At 36.5% G+C, this 24,858-nt stretch overlaps 1 protein-coding gene and 1 pseudogene across 10 annotated transcripts in view; one reads left to right on the forward strand and one right to left on the reverse strand.

The window, feature by feature from the left end:
• Window positions 1–2,744: 2,744 nt before the first annotated feature.
• The window catches only part of ELF2 (E74 like ETS transcription factor 2), a 102,119-nt gene continuing 80,005 nt past the window's right edge, over window positions 2,745–24,858 (reverse strand). For 7 of the 9 annotated variants that reach the window (XM_080671552.1, XM_080671553.1, XM_080671554.1 and 4 more), the window contains 6 exons: window positions 17,982–18,095; window positions 15,891–16,064; window positions 10,757–10,843; window positions 6,621–6,813; window positions 5,466–5,813; window positions 2,745–5,067 (listed from right to left, as the gene is read on the reverse strand). In XM_080671552.1, the coding sequence (XP_080527678.1) occupies window positions 4,440–5,067; window positions 5,466–5,813; window positions 6,621–6,813; window positions 10,757–10,843; window positions 15,891–16,064; window positions 17,982–18,095 (1,544 nt within the window). In that variant the 3' untranslated portion in view covers window positions 2,745–4,439. The remainder of the gene's footprint in view (window positions 5,068–5,465; window positions 5,814–6,620; window positions 6,814–10,756; window positions 10,844–15,890; window positions 16,065–17,981; window positions 18,096–24,858) is intronic. The other 2 variants (XM_080671556.1, XM_080671558.1) reach the window with 1 other exon arrangement.
• Window positions 7,698–8,153, forward strand: LOC308249757 (ubiquitin-conjugating enzyme E2 variant 2-like; annotated as a pseudogene). Its single transcript has one exon. The product of its transcript is annotated as a ubiquitin-conjugating enzyme E2 variant 2-like (transcript).

The following is a 24,858-nucleotide window of genomic DNA, read 5'->3' on the forward strand; positions in this document are numbered from 1 at the left end:
CTTCAATAGCTTGTATTTTTAGTCCAAAAAGAATCTGGGGTAGATTTGATCTTTTATACTGACTTCAGTGAGGAAGGGAGAGGGAGATATAGATAGGAGCCTCAATGATGAGATTCATTGATCGGCTGGCTGCCTCCTACATGCCCCACTGGGAATCGAGCCCACAACTCAGGCATATGTCCTGACCGGGAATCAAACCTAGGACCCTTCAGTCCACAGGCCAACGCTCTGTCCACAGCCAAACCAGCTAGGGTGATTTGATCTTTTAATACTGTTAACATGGTGGGTTCACACTATTCATTTACACACAGATATTTATTTTTAAAGCGAACAAAGGCAGATCTATAGCTGCACATTGAAGGCATCTTTGCTGTATTTATGTAATACGGTATCTCTCAGTGCCAAGGTTGGAGCTCCCAAAATGGTTCACCCAAGTATTCTGCATTGGAACCACTTCTGAAACAAATGTTTCTCAGTACATTGTATACATAAAATCTTGGGGCTACCTGGAAGGAATGGCAAGCAGAAAGAACATCCATACTATTTGATTCAAATCTTAGCATGACTAATAGTAATCATGTTGCTGAGAAACAACACTAATTAGAGTACTTGTATCTATAGGCATTAAATATTGTTTACCTACCCCAAAGTACACCCACCTGAAGAGAGATCACGACAGCCTTGAGTAAACAAATCTGAATGAGAATAAAAGTCAAAGTAATATGTGAATTTCAGGTATCCAACAATATAGTCACCAGCCACTTATTAATAGGGACATGTTCTGAGAAATGCGTCATTAGCGGGTTTCAGCATCACGTGAACATCATAGTGTACTTACAAAAACTGCAGTGGTACAGCCCACTACACACCTAGGCTGAGTGATAGAGCCTATATTGCTCTGCAGGGGAGGGAAATAATGTTCACGCTATCCTTTTAGGTTCTTGTTTGAGACATCCCTGTAATAAAAGATTAACAGGAGAAAAACAAATTTAATAACATGTATGCCTTCTGTATACATGGAGACCCAGGAAAACACTCGAGTTAACTTCAACAAAGTGGCTGGGCCACCACCATAAAGACTACAGCTGAAGACAATCTGTTAGTGGTATGGGGAGTCAGTTATGGGAGGATACTAGGAAAAGAACAAATAAGAGGGAGGTTGTTATGGAGGATAAGGAGAAATGGGTTACTGGCAACATCATTTATTGAGCAAAGAGGAAGAGATTTCAGATGGATGAGTTGGACATTCAGGAGGAAATAGCCAGGTGGCAATTAGATAAACCTATCTAAGGCCTAAAGAATAGGCTAGAACAATATATTTGGTAGTAGAGACCATAAGAATGGGTGAGATTGTCTAATATATTGAGATGATATCATAATAATAAACATTTAATAAGAGTGCTATGTGCCAGTCACTGGTTCTAAATCCTTAACATATTAATTCTTCCAACTACTCTGAGAGCCCCACAGACATCAAATGGGAAAGCTGAAGGAAAGCAAAGTCAACTAAGAGTTGGTCATACAGGAGGAAAACTGCAAGAGGGGAGTTATGAAAAACCAAGAGAATTTAAGAAGGCTGAGGCACAAGATCATGTGAAAAAAATAAAGCAGTTTGACTTGACCACTGGATTACTGGAGACTTCAGTGGTAACTGTTTCTAAGTCAGAATTCAGACTATATATAATTAAGAAAGACAGAATGATAGGTAAGTGTTGGAACAAGGGAAAGAAGTAGGAGTGAAAGGAAAGGAGATGCTGAGTACAGAAAGAAGGCACATCTGCCTCTCTGGAGACAGGTGGTGGATGCATGCTGGAATAAGATGGTCTTATAGCAAAGGTTCCAGAGAGTGGGGGAGTTTACAGCTCATGACCTCCATGTTCCCTAAGAGGTTTGCTGGTTATTTGGTAAGCAGAGTGAAGGTTGGAATTGTTGCTGGAAGATGACCTGAGGACTCAATGGACAGACTGCTGATCATTGTTCACAAGCCTGGTAAGGCTGGAAACTAGACACATCAAGCTATTATATCGTTTTCCAATATGCTGGACACAAAAAGCAAATATAATCTACAGTTCAAAAGGTTGAAACTAAAAGGCATACACCTGGTAACATCAATCACCAGAAGCACTCCAATTAGTATATGCTGTGAACATGTTTCCAAATTTAGACCATAAGTGTACTAATTCTGAAAGATGTACCCCAAAAGTATTCAGGTAGAGCAGTGGAGGAAGCTAGCTAGGTAGCCCTGGCTTCACCTAATTAGAACCAATTAATATAGCATAGGGGGAATTACTAAAAATTTAAAGTACCTTCACCCGCCATAGCACATGACATATTCTTAGCAAATGTTACCAAAATCAAAAAATGTCCATGTTTCATACGCTCAGCACTTGAGGAGGGGTGTAGGTATGGTGGAGTATATAATCTTTACCCTACAACAGTATTATGGATGAAATTGCAGTGCAAAAAATACAATTGGGGTGGAGGAGGGGGAGATTAACCAAAGAATTTATATGCAAAACCAATGGACACAGACAATAGTGCAAGAAGACCTGGGGGATGGGGGAGCAGAGTAGAGGGGTCAAATGGGGGGACATCTATAATACTTTCAACAATAAAGATAAAAAAAATTTTTTTTAAAGAATACAATGAATTGCCAAAGCGGAGTAGGGAATATTTAAAGAAGTAGAATTTGAGATTAACTTTCAAATGGGATAAGAATCAGGTGAGGGGTTTTTTTTGAGCTTTTATTAAAAAGTACCATTAGGTATGTTTATGGTAAAGATAAAAAGATTACAAAGGGAGCTGTTAAAAAAATCTTTGTCAACTTAAGTCGTATCAGATGAAATGCACAATTAAAGGCCACAAAATATTAAGTATCAGTTTATTTAAATTTCTAAAAGATGTAAAAATAGACAACTTTTCTTTGTAATAGAAAGAGCATTAAGATATAGAGTCATAGGACCTAGTCTGGTGTGAAATTTGGAAACTCCTGTAATCCCTCTGGACCTCCAGTTCCTCATTTGTAAAAGAGCCAGAATATTACTTGTCCTTCTAACCTTCAGAAAGTATGAGAAGCAAATGGTCTTGATTTAAAATATAAAATCTTTAAGTGTGGCCAACATTAAAATAGTAAATTCATTATGGTAACTAGAACATTATAGTTCACGATAATAATTAGAAAGGAAGTGGCAACATGCAGTTATTTGCCAAATATTAATATAGAGAACAAAACAGAAGTAGGATTTCTTTAATTGGAAAGGAGAAATAGGACTTCTATTCTTAACTAAAATTATGTCTCTATACTAGCTTTTGAATATTGTTAAAAATATCACCAGAGACCAAAATGCAAGATAAATTTCTATATTTCAGAAAACCTACTTGAATACACTTTGAAACAAGAGTACAACAAAATAGAATATACTTCAAATGTTGAATATACAAACTATTATAGTTCAAATTTGAACACTGGTACTTTCCCTCTTAAACTTCAACTAAAAAAAAAAAAAAAGGAAAAAAGAAAGAAAACTCCAGGTATTAAGAATTACCTGACAAAAATTCATGCTGAGCCTTAACTTCCAAGTGACAGGAGAACAGAAACTGATATGTCTGCACAGATGACAGGGCTGAGTGACACAGGCATGTTACAGCAAAAGGCCAGAGCCAACTGTTAATTTGTCCACAATTAAGAAACTGACAGACTTAAACTACCATATAAAATGTTACATGTAAATTCTATAACAATACTGTGCTAGGTACAAGATTTTTAAAATTTTTCTTTTAATAAAAAAAGCTTTACACAAACAAGCCATTAGCTTATTTCAATAAAGAAAACCGAAAATTAGTCTAAGGCCTTTGTTTTAAATCAGCTTAAGCTATATGATATTTTATTTAAAAAAATCACACTAGATCTTTTTTGCTATCCTCTTTCTGAAGCTTTTGGATCCATTCTTCAATTCACATTCTAAAATACCTACATTAGCAGAGTCTTCACATAGCACCAGTTAAGTGAGTTCTGTGTGAACACAGTAATAATTGCTGGTATGCATATAAAATGCATCAAAAATTGCTATATGTAACAATGAGATCACCCATCCCAACCCCTCCCCATTGAAAACTGTAACCTCTTACAGAATGTTAGTGTTCCAAGTCTTAGTGTAACTTGATATTGTAGTGAGTTGCTTGGTCCCTTTCAATCCTTTTTTATTGATGGGTTCAGTTGTTTCCTAGGTAAGAGGCAGTTTTCTGTCAGCATCTCAATATGTAGTTCATTTCCCACTGAAACATGGGATAGGTAACTTATTTCCAGTATGTTTGATTGTTTTCCTATATGCATTAAAAATGTTTTAAAGTCTCCTTTTGACTTTTCTTGATGACATCCCTTGCAAACATTTATGTTAGTACTATTACTAACAGTCTAAGTCCACGGCAGAGCTGCTCTTTTATTTCTCACATGTCACTAGTCCTTCCGTTTTCATAGTTACGGGAAGGGCAATAGCTGAAGGGGCACTGACAACCACTACATGGGTCACTGTCTTATTTCCATCTGCCGGTTTTTCTTCTTGTACCAGCTGCAAAGTTTTCATGTCATGTTCCTGCTTTATTGTCACTGCCTCCGATTTAACCTCTGGCCCTTTTATGACCGCACTGATTACTCGGGGAGGAGTCTGGCCAGATGCCTGTTGAGTAGGCACTGATAGCCTCATTACAGGTGCACCATGGGCTATGGAAACAGGAGTAAGTGCTCTCACAGCCAGTGGGGTTCCAACAATGTTAATGCTTCCAGATCCAGTCAGATTTGACTTCGTCTGCAGTTGACACTGTGCAAGCTGTGTAGCTGGGATGGTGATAATTTTGGCAGGCTGCATGGTGATTTTGTCTCCATTTTCAGTAGAGGCTGGCATCACAGTAGGGATTGTCTGAATAACTACCTTTGGAGAGGTTGCTGTTGTTGGACTAGTGCTGGTTATTAATGGTGCACCTGCATTAACTGACTGAACTGCCACAGTTGAAATTTTCTGGCCCAATGATGTCATTACAACAGGAACTTGCATTGCCACACGAACTGTCCTGGTAAATTAAAAAGATTATAGACTATATTTAATGCTAAAGTAGAAATAGGTTTCTTGAGCAAATGATGAATGCAAATACAAAATGTACAAACTAGTGCTCCCAAATTTTCCGTATGTACTGACAAACCCCTGACACCTAGAATATGAACTACCATGAAATAAATATATTTAGAAAACTAAAGCCCATATTAAGTTCCATCTAGAAAACCATAAAAATCCACCTTAAATGAGACATCACCTACTTTAATAACAACAAAGTACATTTAAAATATCAGGTACTTTTCAATTCCTGACCAGCAGTGGGTTCTTAGAATGCTAATATTGAAAAAAGAACTTATCGTTTTGCCAAGGAGTTTTCTAAAAAAGCAAATACAACTAACAGTTTCCCTCACTTACCTTGGGGCTGCTGTTGCTGATACAGATGTGGTAGTAGTAGGAGACCGAGACGAAGCATCATGACCAGGGGAAGCGATATTCACAACTCTCGCTACACTTTTCTCTGCTCTGGAGCAGTTTAGAGGAGATGAGTTTTTCCCACCACGGACAGAGGTTGCTTTCAGGAGACTTTCTGCAGATAGTGACACTCGTTCTAATGATTTTTCATCAGCAGCTGCTGCCAAATCTTCATTACAGGTTTCACTTTTGTCATCATCTATGACCACTATGTTTTTGGGCATATCCTTGAACTGATAAACAAGCCTCTGTCCTTCAACCTTTGCAAGAATACCCCTTTGGTAATAATATCTGTAAGGAAAAATTACTTAATGAATCAAACCACCATGAAGAATGGGTAATAAAAGAAACACTCACTTATTTCTATAAAATAAGAAGGAGCTCTTCCTGCCTGGATTGTTCAAATGGCTGAGAATCATGAGTAGGAATGAAGTTGGAACTGGTGCTGTAGGCCCTATAACCTTGAGGATATAAAGTAGCAAAAAGTTCATTCTTAAAGGAAGTAATTTAACCTAAAGACAGACTATTTTATGAACACTGATAAAAATTCAACTCAGATTTATACATAGATTACAAAACAATCTGATGTAACATGGAAAATTAATAAGCTGTGCTTAGAAGAGATGAATCTGTGGGATATGTGAATACTGTCACATAAATTATGTACAAGGACCCTTAGTTAGAAAAAGCCATGTACACTACAAGTTTTGTGGTTTCTCAAACTGACAAAAGTTGAGAAATTTTCATGTCAAGATAAATCCATCATAACAAATTCACAAGAACTGAAGCAAATTAACAATTTGGAAACTTTCATTTGGGTTTAATTTTCTTAAAGGTCTGTAACTTAATTTTGTATTATGGGATAGTCCTAAATGCAAAAGCACATTTTTTCTGGAGAAACAGATTTTCCAACCATGTTGAAATTTTAGACATCCAGACCAAACTCCTCTCTCCCCATCTATCTCCAAATCTAAAGAAGCTTCTCTAGAATATCCTCCAAAATTAAAAGTTATCATAAATAAGGGGTTTTCACAGCTAAATAGACAATAGAAAGAATGTGTAAATTTTGTTTGAAAACTCGTTCCTTTGTGCTCTTACCTCAAAGCTCGTCCCATAGTTTCATAGTTCATGTCTGGCTTGTTCTTATGTTTTCCCCAAAGCTTAGAGACAGCCTTTGAATCCACAAGCTTGAATATGCCCTTTTCTCTCTGAGTCCACTTAATATACCGGGGACAAGTATTTTTATCTTGAAGTAGATCTAAAAGAAACTCCCACAAGTAGGTTGTGTTTCCTTAGAAAACAATGATAGATATTGATTAAAAATTCATTAACATAATTAAAAGCAAATATTTAATTGTGCTGGATAAAAATAAAATCATTTACTACTTGTAAACACAAATGTACTGAGTCTGTCATTAAGTACTTGACTATATTGGCAATCTTTGAACAGTGTCAAATTGTGTTGTCTAGTAAGTCATATAAAGTAACTTTCATCATAACAAAATTCATAAATATACTTGTTTACTGCATTTTTTTTTTTTTTAAGAGAGAGCATAAGGGAGAGGGATAGAAAGAAACATTGATGAGAGACAGACATCACCATCAGCGGCCTCCTACATGACCCCCACAGGGGATCGAGGCTGCAACCCGGGCATGTGCCCTGACCTGGAATTGAACCGGTGGCCTCTTAATTCCTGGCTCAACACTCAACTGCTGAGCTACACCAGCCGGGTTGTTGCTGGATTTTTTTTTCCTTTTTTTGTTTTCTTAGTTTTTTATTTTGTTTGCTGGATTTTTAAAATAACATCCTATGTATATTTCCAGTTATGGTACTAATATAATCGAGATCCTAGATTTTATATTATCATATATTATCCTAGCCTAGATTTTGAGTTCAATAAAGGCAAAGGCATAATGCATAGCACTAAGTGAACTTAAAACAATCATATTTATTAATTTACAGATTTAAATTCTGAATAAATTTATTTAAACTTGTATGTTTTTATATAAGCTCAAATTCTATGATCAAAATTCATCAAAAGGCATTTATTAATTTATTGAAAAGGGATGTTTCCTCCTACCACATTCCTCTCTCTAAAATAAAAAAATATATATATGCATAACTTTGAACTACATCACTTTCAACTACTATACATCAAGATGTATGGCTGGGGACGGCTGCATCAGGGTGCAGAAGAAGATGACGGTCTCCACAGGAGATAAAGTTCCTCATAATTTTCACTTGTTGGAAGAACTTGAAGGACAAAAAGGAGTAGGAGATGGTACGGTTAGCTGGTGCCTTGAAGATGACGAAGATATGATACAAGGTGGACCGGCATGATTATTGGGCCACCAAGGACAAATTATGACAACAGAATATATAGCCTGCAAGTAGAATGTGGACCTAAATACCCAGAAGTTCCTCCATCAGTTAGACTTGTAAACAAAATTAATATGAATGGAATAAATAATTCCAGTGGAATGGTAGGTGCACGGAGCATACCAGTATTAGCAAAATGCTGAAATTCATATAGCATTAGAGTTGTACTTCAAGAACTAAGACGTCTAATGATGTCCAAAGAAAATATGAAGCTTCCAGAGCCACCGGAAGGACAAACATACAACAATTAATTTTAGTGGATCTCAAACTTGTCTTAAATCAACACTCTTCTACTCATGTTAATGTCTTTATTAAATATCACAATGCAAAATACCCACACATTAAGTAAAAGAATGCCAGCTGGTAAATATGACCTGGACATTTGTTAAAATATTTTTAATATATGCATACACATTATGTTTTCAGATAACAGGAGAAAAAATGCAGCACAATTTTAAAAAGAATTCAGGTTTACAAGAGAAACAGCACCGTGGACCTGGCGCCCACAAAGCAACACTTGGCTTCCCCCAAGTGGGACACAGGCCCCGCCACTACCCTGGAGCGACAGCCCACCAAATCACAGCCAACATTGCCGGGACCCCATGGCGCAAAACACAGCCCACAGCCCAGCCCAGCAACGGTGGCTGCAGGTGCCAGGTAATGACGTCACGAAGCAACGCCCGGTTTCCTCACCCTAGCAACTAGCCTCCTTGGGGTTTCTTCAGCCCAGGAACACGACTTGCTTTATAGCCAGGTGCAAACATTTTACACTTGAACCAAATGTCTGTGAAGTGTTTTCATGTGCCTCATCTCATTTGATCCTCACAGAAGTCCTAGAGTAGGAAGATAGGCGACTTGGTGGAATCCTATTTTCTTTTCATTAGCCGGAAAATGGAGATTTAGAAAGTTTAGAAACTTGACCCGACTGAAAAGAAGGGTGGACCTTGAAAATGACTTCAGGTTTGCTCACTGCGCAGAATATAGTCAAACACTGCTGCAGTTAAATATTTTACCCTTTGTTCTCCCTGCGTGATCTACAATAATAATCTGCTTTGTGTTGGTATTTACTGCTGTGTTGCTGACAATTACCTGAAAGAGAAGTTGGAGTGCTTCACTGGGCTGGAAAAAGTTTAGCTAAATCAGAAAACAGGTCTAATTAAGCAAATTTATTCTATATCTATAAAAGGCTAAGCTGACTCGCACATGCACAATACACATAAAGCTCTCACTGGCACCAAACGCATGTGTTTTGGTCTGTCATTGCCGATCATGAATTTGGTTGACACTTCTATTATAGAGAAAGGGCGAATAACGATATTAAAATATTTCTAATTAATTTCCTTTCAATGTGCATGCATTTGTGCACCAGGCCACTAGTAAATAAAAACCAAATGACCCAATTATTGAATACTGGTCTGAAAACATTTATTCACAGAAGTGATCAATTTTTAACTATCACATTACCAGAACAAACCTGAAACCATTATAAAAGTACTAGAGGCCCGGTGCATGAAAATTCATGCACTGGAGGGGGGTCCCTCAGCCCGGCCTGCCCCCTCTCACAGTCCGGGAGCCCTCAGGGATGGGAGGCGATCCCGGCCATGCCACACGCCTGCTGCCCCAGCAGGCCTGAGGGGACTGGGTGCCGCCATCTTTGAGGGCGTGGCAGTCAATTAGCATATTCCCTCCTTATTGGCTGTGGGCACCATCATCTTTGTGAGTGTGTGACAGTCAATTAGCATATTCCCTCTTTATTAGATAGCGTTACTTGACATCAACTTACCCAATAAATTAGGAGAGCACAGAAGGTAGGAGGATTGTTGCTATTTTTATTCATAATGAGAATATACAAATTCTAAAGCAAAAAATGGTAAATTTTTGTTCTGATTCCTGACTGACATGACTCAAATTTGGTGACTGGGAAATTGAATTCAGCTTGCCTTAAATTATTTACTGCACAGCTTCTATCAGTTAAGAAATTGTGTATCAAAAATAAGTCTTAGTTGTAACCTTCTTTCAGTTCTAAGTGACTCTAGATGAGGATGCCTGCTGTTATATATACACATCCTCTAGACAAGTATGTCAAACTCAAAGGCTAACACAGGCCAAATAAACAAGGCATGCAGCCCATGGGCGGGGAGTTTGACATGCTTGCTCTAAAACAGGGGTCCTCAAACTATGGCCCACGGGCCACATGCGGCCCGCCGAGGACATTTATCCGGCCCGCAGGGTGCCACTGCCTGTTCTGCTTAGCAGCCGACTCGCCCGCAGTGCGCATAGGAATTGTTCATTTTTTTTTTTAAAACTATAGTCCGGCCCTCCAACTGTCTGAGGGACAGTGAACTGGCACCCTGTTTAAAAAGTTTGAGGACCCCTGCTCTAGAACAATAGCTCTTAAGAAGAGCTGTACATCATATTGCACTTAAGACCTTTTCCAAAATAAGCCTACCCCCTTGCACTCCCCTCGTGTATCCATGGCTACAGAAACTCAGGCAGACAGGAGTGAGCATAGAGTTTAAAAGCTCCTTGTTAAGTACTACTGAAGACAGTACTGCCCGGCCAGGGTAGCTCAGTGGTTAAGCATCAACCAGGAGATCACAGTTTGATTCCCCGTCAGACCACATGCCTGGGTTATAGGCTCAAACCCCAGTAGGGGATGAGTAGAAGGCAGCCAATCAATGATTCTCATCACTGATGTTTCTAACTCTCTCTCCTCCTCCCTTCCCTTCCCCTCTGAAGTCAATAAAATATATATATCAAAAAAAGATAGTACTGCCATGGGCACATACTAGAAATATTTCAGACTGAAAAAAAAATAATCATCTGGCCTCCAAAATAGCCTTCCCCAAATTACCTTTTCCTTCTCTGGGTTTCTTCTTTATACCCAACTCAGGAGACCCATTGGAAATTGGTGATTGCTGGGTCTTCGGTTTACGGCCAACTGAAAAAATAAGATAATGAAACCATACATTAAAAACAATAAGCATGATTAGCAGGTTCTTTGATAATACATTATTCATGAAGACGAATTTGTATATTAATAGATTCAGTATATATAAGAAGTCTCACTTAAGAACATTAAAAGCACTTCTACAATTTTAGATTAGAGCAGTTAGTTGGTAGTAATCTCAATGTATAAGGCAAGTCAGGTTCTACTAACCACTATTTACATGGTCAGAGCCTCAGTTTGCTCAACTTTTCCAATAATGTGGCAATGGAAACAGATTCTACTGCATCCGTTCTAGATGATTGTTACAAAAAGCTTTACCTAGTTACTGCAGAGGACCTGATAATCTCACAAGCCCTTTGAGTTCAAATGAGAAAAGGTAAAAACTATTATTTTAAACACACTCTACTGCTCTGAGCCAATCAATTCACCAGAATTTAAGCATAAGTTTAAATTTCCCTCAAATATGCAGGTACACTATAAAGGTAAGAAAATCTTTCAACTAATTATGTCATAGTCTAGTAAATGTTTGTCTTCTGTTTTTTTTTTTTTAATATATTTTTATTGATTTCAGAGAGGAAGGGAGAGGGAGAAAGAGAGAGAAACATAAATGATGAGAGAGAATCACTGACTGGCTGCCTCCTGCACACCCCACACTAGGGATGAGTCTGCAACCCAGCGCCTGTCCTGACCGGAAATGAAACCGTGACCTCCTGGTTCACAGGTCCACGCTCAACCACTGAGCCACACAGGCTGGGCTCTAGTAAATGTTTATGTCCTTACTCTTGTTTCTCTTTGCTTCTGTCAGAAGGCTCCCTCAGACTAGAATCCACAATGAACAGAAAAGCAAGAGCTGTACTTCTCTACCCTAAAAAAGGCATAAGCCTGAAATGCACTATATTCAATTTTCAGCACTGATGAATGAATGCTGGCAGGTGAAGAGAAGCCTCCACAAAGAGGTTGGGAATATTCACATATATTATCCGGTAGTCCTCCCTTATCTGTGGGAGATACCTTCAAAGATCCCAGGTGTTTGCCTGAAACTATGGAAAGTACTGAACCCTATATATACTATGTTGTTTCCTATACATACATACATACTTATTCACTTAAAGGAAGCACTTTAGGGCTTCTCTTTGGCATATCTCAAGTGCCAGCATCACTACTCTAGTGCTTTGGGGCCGTTATGAAGTAAGAATAAGGGTGACCAGAACACAAGCACTGTGATACGACAGTCAATCTGATAACAGAGACAGCTACTAAGTTTAATGGGCAGTGAGCATATATACAGTGTGGAGATGCTGGACCAAAGGAGGATTGAGGTTCAGGGCTGGAAGGCTCAAGATTTCATCACACTACTCAGAATTGTCTGCAATTCAAATCTGATGAATCATTCATTTGTGGACTTTTTCATTTAATGTGTTCAGGCCTGGGTTGACCGTAGGTAACTAAAACCATGGAAAGCAAAGCCAGGAATGAGGCGACTGCTGTATTTTCAGATTAAATACATACACACCTTGTTTTATTGTCCTAGGCTTTATTGGGCTTTGCATATATTTGCTTTTTTTTTTTTTTTTTTATGAACAGAAGATTCAGAGTCAAGCAAGTCTATTGGCACCATTTTCCCAACAGTAATTGGCTCACTTAGTGTCTCTGTCACATTTTGGTAATTCTCACAATATTTTAAGCTTTTTCATTGTTATTATGTTTGTTATGGTGATCTGTGATCAGTGATCTTTGATGTTACTATTGCTGTTTTGGGGCCATGAATCACACCCACATAAGCCAGTGAACTTAATTGATAAATGTGTGTGTTCTGACTGCTTCCACTAGCTGATCCCCATCTCTCCCTCTCCTCAGGCCTCCCTATTCCCTGACACAAAATATTGAAACTAGGCTAATCCTGCAATGGCTTCTACATATTCAAATGAAAGAAAGTCAATCAGTGCAGCAAACTTCATTGTTGTCTTATTGTACGGAATTGCCACAGCCACCACAACCTTCAGTGACCACCACCCCCATCAGTCAGCAGCCATTAACATCATGCCAAGACCCTCCACCAGCAAGAAGATTCCAACTTGCTGAAGGCTCAAGTGATGGAGAGCATTTTTTTAGAAATAAAGTGTTTTTCATTAAGGTAATATACATTTTTAAAGCTATAATGCTATTTATTGCACATTTAATAGTATAAACATAACTTTTATGTGCACTGGAAACCAAAAAATTTGTGTGACTCACTTTATTGTAATGGTCTGGAACTAAACCAGTAATATCTGAGGTATGCCTGTATGTTATTATAGATTTTGTGATTGTCATACACCTGGGATTTATGATGTCACTCTACTCTTCATTAGCAAGGACTATTTTCAACCAAATAAAGAACTAAATTAAAGTACCTTAATTTATATCTTCAAATGCATAGATACTATGATCTAGGATTTCATTATGTTAATTCTAATCAATAAGAAGTATGCTTTCCCAAAATAAAAATGGCAAGTTCACTGGCTTCCTTGTTAAAATAGAACTTAATTTCCCAATGTAAATGATATTTACATGTACAAATCAATCAGTAATAATACAAACATCTTTACTGTATCCTACATCACAAAATAGCCCACTTCCTTAATGGAAACGTTAGCCCATAAAGGCTTACTTTACTTTCTCATAAAGCAACGTTTCCCAAACTACATTACTTGAGAAACAGGTTATTCATCAGTAGGAAAAGGGTTCTACAGTCAAATAACCTTTTTGGAAAACTGCATGCTATCTTCCCTTTGAGATTCACAACACACATCAGTATATTACAAGCTCTGGAAATACAAAAGACCATGCTATTAAAAAATAACCTACTTAAGTGTATGTCCCAAATGTACTTAAACACAAATAAATAAGTAAATAATGATGTTATATGTAATTCAAATTAAGGCCATCTGTTTTTTAAATATATAAAATCAAAATTAAATTCGCAAATTATTTCCTGGTTTATATCAAACCACATAGGTTAATTCCACATATCAACTTATTTATCTAGAGGTCTTGGTACCTACCCTAAATGATACCAGCTTTTCATGAACTTTTCTATCCTCTTATAAACCTAAAAATTTCTTAAGTATTTTGTCACAGCTCCCATTGGATGCAACCAGCCAAAGGCTACAGTGGGCAGTGGGCAAACAAGGTTATTAATATGTATGTCTTTTGCTTTTAAACATTTACAGCAAAAAGTGATTCTTCCTTTTAAATTCTGTCATGTATTCATACCTCCCTCAAGATACATATAATCTGCCCTAGCTGGTTTGGCTCAGTGGATAGAGCATCGGCCTGTGGACTAAAGGGTCCCAGGTTCTATTCCAGCCAAGGGCACATGCTGGGGTTGTGGGCTGGATCCCCCCAGTAGGGGGCGTGCAGGAGGCAGCCAATCAGTGATTCTCTCTCATCATTGATGTTTCTATCTCTCTATCCCTCTCCCTGCCTCTCTGAAATCAATAGAAATATATATTTTTTAAAAAGATACATATAATCTACTAGAGGCCCAGAGCACAAAATTCATGCACTCAGCAGGGAGTGGGCCTAAGCCATCAGTCGGATATCCTTAGCGCTGCCACGGAGGCAAGAGAGGCTCCCACCACAGCCGCTGCGCTCGCCAGCTGTGAGCCGGCTCAAGGCTTCTGGCTGAGTGGTATTCCCCCTGTGGGAGCGCAATGACCACCAGGTGGCAGCTCCTGCATTGAGCGTCTGTCCCATGGTGGTCAGTGCACGTCATAGCGACTGGTCTTTCTGCTGTTTGGTCAATTTGCATATTGGCCTTTTATTATATAGGATATTAGAGGCCCAGTGCACAGATTCGTGCACCGGTGGTGTCCCTTGGCCTGGCCTGCACCCTCTCGCAATCCGGGACCCCTCGGGGAATGTCAGCGGCCCGGTGCATGGATTCAGCCTGATCCTCGCAGGCCAGGACGAAGAATCCGTGCACTGGGCCTCTAGTATGCATATAAGATTATTGGTTAATCTCATCCCTCCCTTCCTCCTCCCCCCTTCCGAGATTCATCAGTCTGTTCCATGTTTCCATGCCTGTGTGTTGAGTGTCTACCCCCTGGTGGTCAGTGCGCATCATAGCTACCATTCGAACAGTTGAACGGTCAACTTGGGCTTTTATATATATAGATGTATTATATGAGGGAAGGCACTCTGACCTAATTTTCATTGTATCCCTCACAGCAATAAGCACAGACCTGGGAACATCACATCAATTTGAAACACTTCTAATAAAGAAAAGAAAAACACCATTATTTTTAATAAAAGTTTTTCTTAGGAAAAAAAAAAGTTGTTTTCCTTTAGTTTTGCCTTTGTTTTTCCCCCATTCTAAAATGTGAAGAAAGAGGAATTAGATGAGTACCAATTTGTATAGGGTGTCATTTCAAGTTTTACCTTTGATTCAAACAGGAAAAGGACCCACTTACTACCCATCTCCTCAGGATGTTGGAGATCTGCTGGAGCCTTGTGCCCCACCTACCAGGATCAGGTGAGTGATGTCCCAGCAGGAGACAACTAAGTGGAAATATTCTTTCTCTTTACCCCACTAGTGAGTTTATTTCACTTATAGGTCCCTATTGGCAATCTTGGTATTTAAAAGAAGGAATGGGGGGGAAAAAGAAGGCATCGAAAAAAAAGTTGTGCTTTTATTTTCATGTCCACAAAAGAGTAGGAAAACAGGATTATGAAAAATAGTGAAAGATTAAATTCCTTTTAAAAAAGGTAACCAAGTACCTAAAAGGACCACAAAGTAGACAAATGTGCAGTGAATCTCTGATTTTCCTTCTGTGTGTCCAACACCCATTATGATCTCATTTTTAGGCAACTACTTTTAGGGCTTAAATACTAACTCCTTTTAAATAGTATGAACATGTTAAAATACAAAATTAAAATCTCAATTTTTGATTCTTTGAGAGTATCTAGTTAAGATAACATCAATCATAAATCTACAGTATATATTTCATACAAAAAATTTCACCCACGCTTCCAGAAATTTATAAATATACTCTACCTTTTTTCTTTTTCATTGGTTCATGGCTATCTGGTGATGTAGGAATAGGAGAGGTATCCATTGGTTCAGATTCTTCAGTTGACACCTCCACTACAGTTTCTGTAATGACATCTGGCCTCATAGCAGCATGGATAAATTCTGGAGTTGATACACAAGGAGGGACAAACACTTCCACTATAAAAAAAAAGTTGAAAAGTTAAAATTTCCCACCCCCATTAATGCTTCTTACTGTGGACAATTCAATACTTAGTAGAGGTGAGGTTTAATAATTCATCAAAGCAGGGTAAGAACTTGAAGTAAAGTATATAAGAAAATAAAATGCAAGAAAAATCAACTTAAAGAAAATGTTAATCCTCTGGGTAAGAAGGGGAGATGAGTAGTCACCTTCCGGTCTTCACACTTTTATATACAGAGTGGGGCAAAAGTTAGTTTACAGTCGGTCATATGGAAAATAATACAATAAGTAATAAATAATACAGGAATAAACTCTGTATTTCACATACTCACAACTGTAAACCTACTTTCTCCCCACCCTGTATTTTTAAGCTCATTGTAGACAACTGCATTATTTTGACAATTGGGAAAATATTTGGAAATAAAATAATGAGTTCTTTAATACTTTCCATCCATGTACCCATCATTATTTTCTAACTAGCTAATTCATGCACATAGTAAAATTTAAGACATTTAATAAATGTGATTTCAGTGATAAGTAAGCACTTATCATTCATTTTAAAATATGAAAAAAAGAAAAATATGCTCATTACAGCCCAATGAATATCTTTTCATATTTAAAACTTTATTTAATGAAACAGCCCTAAATTTTGGGTCACTAAAACAGTACATAAAGATTGCTATTTGGCACTCATTTAAACAATAATGTTGTCCTGGCTTTCTTCCAATGTACATAAATAATCAGATGGCATTTCTATTTCAATAAAGAGATAGTTAATACCTACTCTCATGGATTAACACACTGACCAATATGTCCTAATTTTCTTCTCATACTTGTGAATACATAGGATTCCTATTTTACTTTAAAAGTCTGGTTACTCTTAGTATTTATTGTAAAGTCCTATAAAAAGAAGGTCCAGCCCAGATGTGTGGCTCAAAGGTTTAGCACTGACCTATGAACCAAGAGGTCCCAGTTTAATTCCCAGTCAGGGCACATGCCCATCAATGATTCTCTCTAATCATTGATGTTTCTATCTCTCCTTCCCTCTCTCTCCCCCCTCCCTTCCTCTCTCCAAAATCAATAAAAACATATTAAAAAAAAAAAGGAAAGAAGGAGGTCCACACTTACTATATCAAGTTAAATTAACATCGGAATATTAAAATTAGGACAACATAACTCTCAAAGGCAGCCTTAAAGGAAAAAAGGTACCAAAAGAAAAGAAAAACTCACAGCCTGAAGGGAGTGTAAGGAAATGGTGGAAGCTTCCTCCTCTCTCCACAATAGATGGTTCCCTTGAGTCACTTTATCACAGAATAAAGAATTAAAGGTGGTCATAGGAGGCAACCACCCCCCGCCCCATCTGCCATTCACTTAAGGACTATTGTACAAAGGTTTATAAATTTACCAGAGTTAAGGAAGTAAGACATGATAGTCTAAATAGCAACTTAATGAACTTCTGTCTATCTATACTGGGCATTCATTTATTATGAAAATTAAGTATTTAAGACTTGGGTACTTTGACAAATAAAGATCAAATACTGCTGTCTCAGGTATTCATGTATAACAGATCTTGAGAACCCCAACCATGCTCCTGTATCTTAAAAACCATTCATTCTAGCCCTGACCGGTTTGGCTCAGTGGATAGAGCGTTGGCCTGTGGACTGAAGGGTCCCAGGTTCGATTCCGGTCAAGGGCATGTACCTTGGTTGTGGGCACATCCCCAGTGGGAGAGGTGTGCAAGAGGCAGCTGATCGATGTTTCCCTCCCATCGATGTTTCTAACTCTCTATCCCTCTCCCTTCCTCTCTGTAAAAAAATCAGTAAAATATATTTTTTTAAAAAAACCAAAAAAAACCATTCATTCTAGATACATGAAATGATGTGACAGGTTTAATATAAATAGGGCAGTTCACATACCAGGACTTCTTGAATCCCTCAAGCAGGTAGGAGATTCCATATGAAGCAGGGCTTCAGCAGCTTCAATTGTCTTATCTGTACAGTGTGCATTACTGCTATGAACTGATGCTTCCACTGGGGGAAAAATAAGTTCTAATTAATTAAAAATGCACTGAACACATTTACTAATTAAAACACACTGCTGTAGAAGACATAAATACAAATTAACTCTTATGGGCATAACTCTAAATCACTGATACACATTAGTTTATGTAAATTATTTATAGAGATACTTTAAACACCAAAACAATCTAGTATCCTCACTTTGTAAAATGAATGTTAACTATAAAGCAACTATTGAGATTGGCTAGCAATTACTGAGAAATTTCTGAATCTTATCCAAAGGAAAACAAAGAAAAACGCTTAAAATTTTAAACCTGTATCAATTTTAGGCCAAAACTAACTTATGGAGAGTAAGGATGGTTGTGAATTAACAATCCTAAAGTCAATTATATATTTTGATATACTGTTACTAAAATCAGGGGTCATGCATATCAAAATTAGTCAGAAACACATATTTCTAAGTTACTTTAATTAATTAGTTAAATTCCTACAGACCCTCCTGGGTTAGTGCATTAGCTGCGGCACCAAAGCATGTGGGAATTTCCTTCACAATAACCTCTCTCTCTCTCCTTGAGGACTTTGCTAGGTGTTACCCAAGAAATTTTTTTTAAAGGAGTTTTTATGTTTGTTTTTTTTTCATGAATCTTTTTCTAATTTTACCACCTTTTGTAACTCTCTCCTTGAACTTAGTTTATTGCTTTGCTGATTGAATTATTTGTGAAGCAGTAAAGTGTACAGCAGAGGTTTGGACTTCCAGGTCTAAGAGCTTGGGTTCTATCCTCTGCCACTTATACCAGTAATTTCTGTTACTAAGCCCCAGCAATTTAATTCCTTATAAGTCTGGGTTTCCTTATACAAAACAGTAGTATTCCGTACCTCACATAGTTATAAGAATAAAGTGAGGTGACTCCCATAAAAAACATACACATAGATAAGAATTCAATAAACTCTTTGAGATCAGAGTGGCTATATTAATTCATCTTCATATCCGTTTTAGTTCCTAACAGAGACCTTTCATATAGTAGGTAGGCAAGTATGTCTTTTATGTATTGAAATTTAAGAACCCAATGACCCTACAAGAAAATAGGCAAGTCAAGAACAAACTTATTATCTTAACGAAATATTAATTTCACATCCTGACTTAAAACATTGAATGTTTTACTTGGTGAAAGGTTCTAAAACCGTTTCTAATCTTCTAAAGGAACTAAAAGAAAGTATTTATACAAATTCCATAAAACCATATTGTAAATCCACAAGTTCTACACACTAAAAATATGAATCTTTTAAAACTGTTTCCAGGAAACTTGTAATTGAAAAAAATTCACTTAGTCTCAAAATTCCCCAAATGCTCAGCCTTTAAACACCAGTCATTTGAAGAGCATTTATTAAAAAAATCCAGTGACTGTTTTTACCACCTGTTGCACATCATCCACACTCTCAACCAAGGTACTGGGTCTCTCCAGTTGCTCTGTCCATTTATGGAAATCTGCTCAAAGCTGACCGGTTCCAGAGAGGCAGCCAAACCTCTAAGTAAATCTATCTTTAGGTGACCCTGCTTACTCTTATCTGCAGCTTCACTGAAGCAAAGGATTCAATCAGTCCTTCCAGCTCAATTTTAAGACACTTAGTATTAGTAAGTATAAATATACTGCAATTCTCAAGTATATTTTTCAAAGTACCTCCCTATAATACTCACATACACTAAAGAACCCTGTTAAGCAAATTCTCAAGTTTTTAAAATTTATACCAGGAACTTCATTCTCTTCAAGGTCTGCTTGTGTGGCAATTTAGCTGTTGTCTTAGCTGCTATTAATAAACCATCCAGGGTAAACTAATTCCTTATGTAATTGTATTAAGACATACCCTAAAAACTATCATATTAAAATCAGAGCTTCAAGTATTTGATAATAATACAGCAATAGAATTTTATCAGATTTTCAAGCTATAAAACAAATGAAATATGTCTAGCAATTATACATTATGTTGCCAAGTTCTTAAGTAGTTTGAGGTACATTTTAAAGACCATAATTTCATATTAGTTATATCAGTGGAAATTATTTTCTTGCCTATATTTCTGACCTCCACATATTATATTTTACCAGAAAATGTATATTTACAGATTAAAACAAATAAAATACATACAAATTTAAGAAGAAAACTTATTTATTCATCCTTTAAATTTAGGATGAGAATATACATAAATTTTCTAATGAAGTATCGATCAGAAGATCTAATATTCTTATATACAATCAACAAATGGTTGTTGAGCATTTCTCATAATGTACCAGTCCCTATGCCATAAAACTGAGATAAGTGTAACTAGATCACTGGCCTTGTGTAGCTAGAGAATGACAAAACATAAATGGAAGTAAAATATTTCAAAACTAAATGAAAGTGCAAAATTAAAGTTACTCTGTAAGCTAAGTTTGTTTAAAAGGAGTGCCAATTTCTTTTTTTTTATGCTTATTTTATTTTTTGTCATTTTTATTTACTAAAATAACCCTAAGCACCTATTTAAGAAATGAACACCCAAGAACTCACACTTCGATCAATTTACAGTAATGTACCCATGATAATTTCCAAGAATATTTCACCCATTTTGTAAAAAGTGACACTATCTTTTCCCTTTTCTTTCATTGACATAAGTCAACAAGTCATTTTTATAACAGAAATTTGAAAGATATTTCTCCTCTTCAAGTTTCTGTAATTTTTAAAAACTTTTTAATACTAGATGTTCTGCTCAATAATTCAAACACAATTTAAACTAAAAATTTTACACAACTCTTAAGGATAAACATAAATTTAACAATTTTGTGTAATCAAAGTAAGCAAACTATAAGCAATGGCTGAAAATTCCTTTTTTCTCACTTAAAACCTGACTTGCTGGAGTCTTTCTAAACCTATGTATAAAAACTGTGGGAGAAAATAAGCAACTCATTTTAAAAATAGAAACAATGAAGCTAAAAGTAATCTAAGAGATATTTTCTAGTTAACACTAGTAGTTGGTGTTGCTGGTAAATACTCCTTGAAGAAATAAGTCTACCAAATAAATTTCAAAACTATTTTAATTTTAATCATAGAGCCATTAAATTTGCTTATGCCTTCTTTTACCATTGGTAAGAGGTCTTCTTGTTCGGTTTCTAGCTTTCTCATCAACTGGTGTTTGTATGGTAGATTATTCCAGACTCACTCAACAGCTGTTACTAAATACCAAACTTGGTAATTAAGTCTGACAAGAGACATACCTCTCAGCTTTGCAGAAGAGAATGCTGGCAATGGACCTAGTTCATAACAATGTTCTTAAAAGTAAAAAATGTAACTTAATAGCAATTTAACTTGAGAGCAATGGGAAAAAATCAGAAAACACTTCATTAGGTGATAGTGGTATCCCACTACAAGCAAGACCATAAACTAACATTACAAGGTCATCACTCAACTGTCTCACTACCACACCTTATCCTCTAATGCCCCAAGGCTATGTATGACATAACGGGCGAGTGAAGAATATGAATGAATGCTATGAAAAGAGGGAAAAGATAAAGGCCTAGGATACTCTCATCTTTACCTGTTCCCCTTTAACTTTCTCATCAATAGTTGTTATAAGGTTGAAAAGGGAAAGAAAATAAAATTATTTTCTAAAGTAGAGTTGTCTGATAAAAACATAACATGAGCCTGGCCGGCATGGCTCAGTGGTTGAGTGTGGACTTATGAGCCAGGAGATTTCGGTTTGATTCCCTGTCAGGACACAAAGCCCAATTGCGGGCTCAATCCCCAATGTGGGGCATGCAGGAGGCAGCTGATCAATGATTCCCATCATTGATGTTTCTCTCTCTCCCTTTCCCTTCCTTTCTGAAATCAATAAAAATATATTATATATATAAAACATGAGCTACATATAATTTTTAAATTTCCAGTAACCACATTAAAAGCAGGTAAAATTAATACCTTTCATTTAACCCAGTATATCCAAGATAATGTCATTTCAACATGTAATTGACAAAGTTTTCCACTACTTCAGTTTTTACATTTAAATTAAAATTTTTTAAAATTCAGTTTCTAACCCACATTTCATGTACTCAATAACCTCATGTGGCTAGTGGCCACAGTACTGAAAAGTGTTTATTAAATAAAACTATATTTCAGCTTCTCAAACTTTTTTGGTAAAAGGGGCCCTTTACATCCAATTTAAGGACTGCCATTCTATGTGTATTTATACTATTTGAAATTAAATCTATCAAAACTTCAAAATATTTATTAACTCATTTAATTAACCCAATACTTGTAAACATAATACTTTATGCAAAATAACCTTTCCTCTTTTTTAAAAAAATATACTTTTATTGATTTCAGAGAGGAAAGGGAGAGATGGAAACATCAATGATAAGAGAGAATCATCACTAGGGATGGAGCCTGCAACCCGGGCATGTGCTCTGACCAGGAATCGAACTTCAACCTCCTAGCTCATAGGTCCACACTCAACCACTGAGCCAAAATAACCTTTCTAAAACAAAAAAATTTAGTAAGTATGAGTAGCTTTGTTTTACACTTTTACAAATCTTTTAAATACATGGTGGAAAACAGTTGAACTCTTATTTGCTTCTTCATTAAGTATGTTGGAATATCAAGTCATGTAGCCTCCAGAAAACTCCTCAGAACACTTGTGAAAGTGAAAAGGTAAATATGTAATGTCTTAGTATTATTATGAAAACAATTTTGACTTCACAGACGCCCAGAATTCCCAGACCAGAAATTTAAGTTTTTCAGAACTGCAGCTGTAATTTTTATCAAATGTAATTATATAATAAACACCCAAATTCTATCCCTATGTTTTTGTAAGTTTTAACTTCTAAACATAAACATCAAAGTATCCGTTTCCATAAGCACAACAGTATTTTGTCCACTTACACATAAAAGATTTTTAAGATTTTCATAAATATTTCTTTGCAACCTTTTGAACATTTAATTTACAGGTAACACAAAGAGTTTAAATAATTACCAAGAACACTCTCATGCCTGCCCCTGTCCACCAACCAAATTTGTTTCTGAAGGAAATTGTTTTGTTGAATTATCCTGATTGACTACACTAATGTTACTCTTTAACTCAGTTTTTATATGATTTTTAGTACTAATGCTGCAATGAATTCTGAAGAATAATTTCTTAAACACATTTTCAAGTAAATTTTTAAAAAAGTTAATGCCAGTCCTAACCAGTTTGGCTCAGTGGATAGAGCATCAGCCTGCAGACTGAAGGGTCCCAGGTTCCATTTCGGTCAAGGGTATGTATCTTGGTTGTGGGCACATCCCCAGTAGCGGGTGTGCAGGAGGCAGCTCTTTAATGTTTCTCTCTCATCGATGTTTCTAACTCTCTATCCCCCTCCCTTCCTCTCTGTAAAAAAATCAATAAAATACATATTTTTTAAAAAAATTAATGCCATTCTTGCCCTGGCCTGTGTTTCTCAGTGGTTCAAGCTCCAGCCTGTGGCACAGTACCTAGGTTGCAGGTTGATCCCCAGCCCCAGTAGGGACAAGTGCAGGAGGCAGACAATGGTGTGTCGCTCTCACATCGATGTTTCTCTTTCTCTTTCTCTCTTTCCTTTCCATTCACTCTCAAAAAAATAAATAAATAAAAAGAACATCCTCAGGTAAGGATTAACAAAAACAAACAAGTTAATGCCACTCTTTGTTTTATTTCAACATATGCTTCATATTTTCACATCCTGTTCAACTTTTTCCAGATTGATACTAGACATTCCAATATATAGTAAATTAGAAATAAGATTTTCAAGTTCAAATTTCACGATAAACTATGACAAAACAGACACACTTGTTTTGTTAGTGAAAATACTTAGGCTAAATTTCCAGAAAAAATTCCCTCCTTTAACTTAATAACTGCCTTAATTAAAGTAAAACAAAGCTTCTGGTGACTCTACTTCTCAATTCTCAAAAAGAAGGAAAAAAAGTCAAGAAAAGTATATTTGAGAATAAGAAGGCAGAATATTTTAAATTGAAAATCTTCAAGAAAATCCAGATTATACATACACAATACTTTTGCTGAAATATTAAGGGACATTCTTTTTTTCCTATTGACATCCATTTTTCCTATAAGCTATATATATGTACATACTAGAAATGAGCCTAAATTAAGTAAACTATATCATAGTCATATTCAAGTTCCAAGACTGGCTAAAAGGAAGTGAGTAACCTCCCAATTTCATAACCTTAGACATATTCATTCACATGGCATAATGTAAAGAAATCCAAGAAAAAGAAAAGCCTTCACTTCCTATTAAATATTTCTCAGTCACTTATAATTTCAGAACTTTAAAAGTTATAGAACACCTAATGAATCCTAATGAAGCCTTAAAGAGTACAGATATAGTTTAGTGACAGCCAGATGTAGGTCCTCTTCTCCCGACTTCAGAATTAAGGCTCTTTCTCATACCATGTTGCCAGTGAAAGTTTTATAAAGTATGTCAACTCTTTTGTATGTTAAAATGGTTTTTATTAACTAAGCTTATTTATTTCATTCTTTACTCAAACTCTTCTGACAGCATAAATGTTTATAACTAAAGCTGAAGTTGATAGCTAACTAAAGTTGATAGTTAAGCCTCTAAAGGAGGAAAGTAAAAGCAAAATATATCCTCTAGTACCTTTATAAGTGTTAACATATAACAATATTAAGTGCTTTATATTTGCTTAGAAAAAAAAGTTTATCGAACAATATTCAACTGAAAATCTTATCTCCTCCATAACTTTTTCTTACTATCAGTCATTC

This window comes from Plecotus auritus (assembly GCF_963455305.1).
Source record: "Plecotus auritus genome assembly, chromosome: 6".
In the NCBI taxonomy this organism is placed as follows: domain Eukaryota; kingdom Metazoa; phylum Chordata; class Mammalia; order Chiroptera; family Vespertilionidae; genus Plecotus; species Plecotus auritus.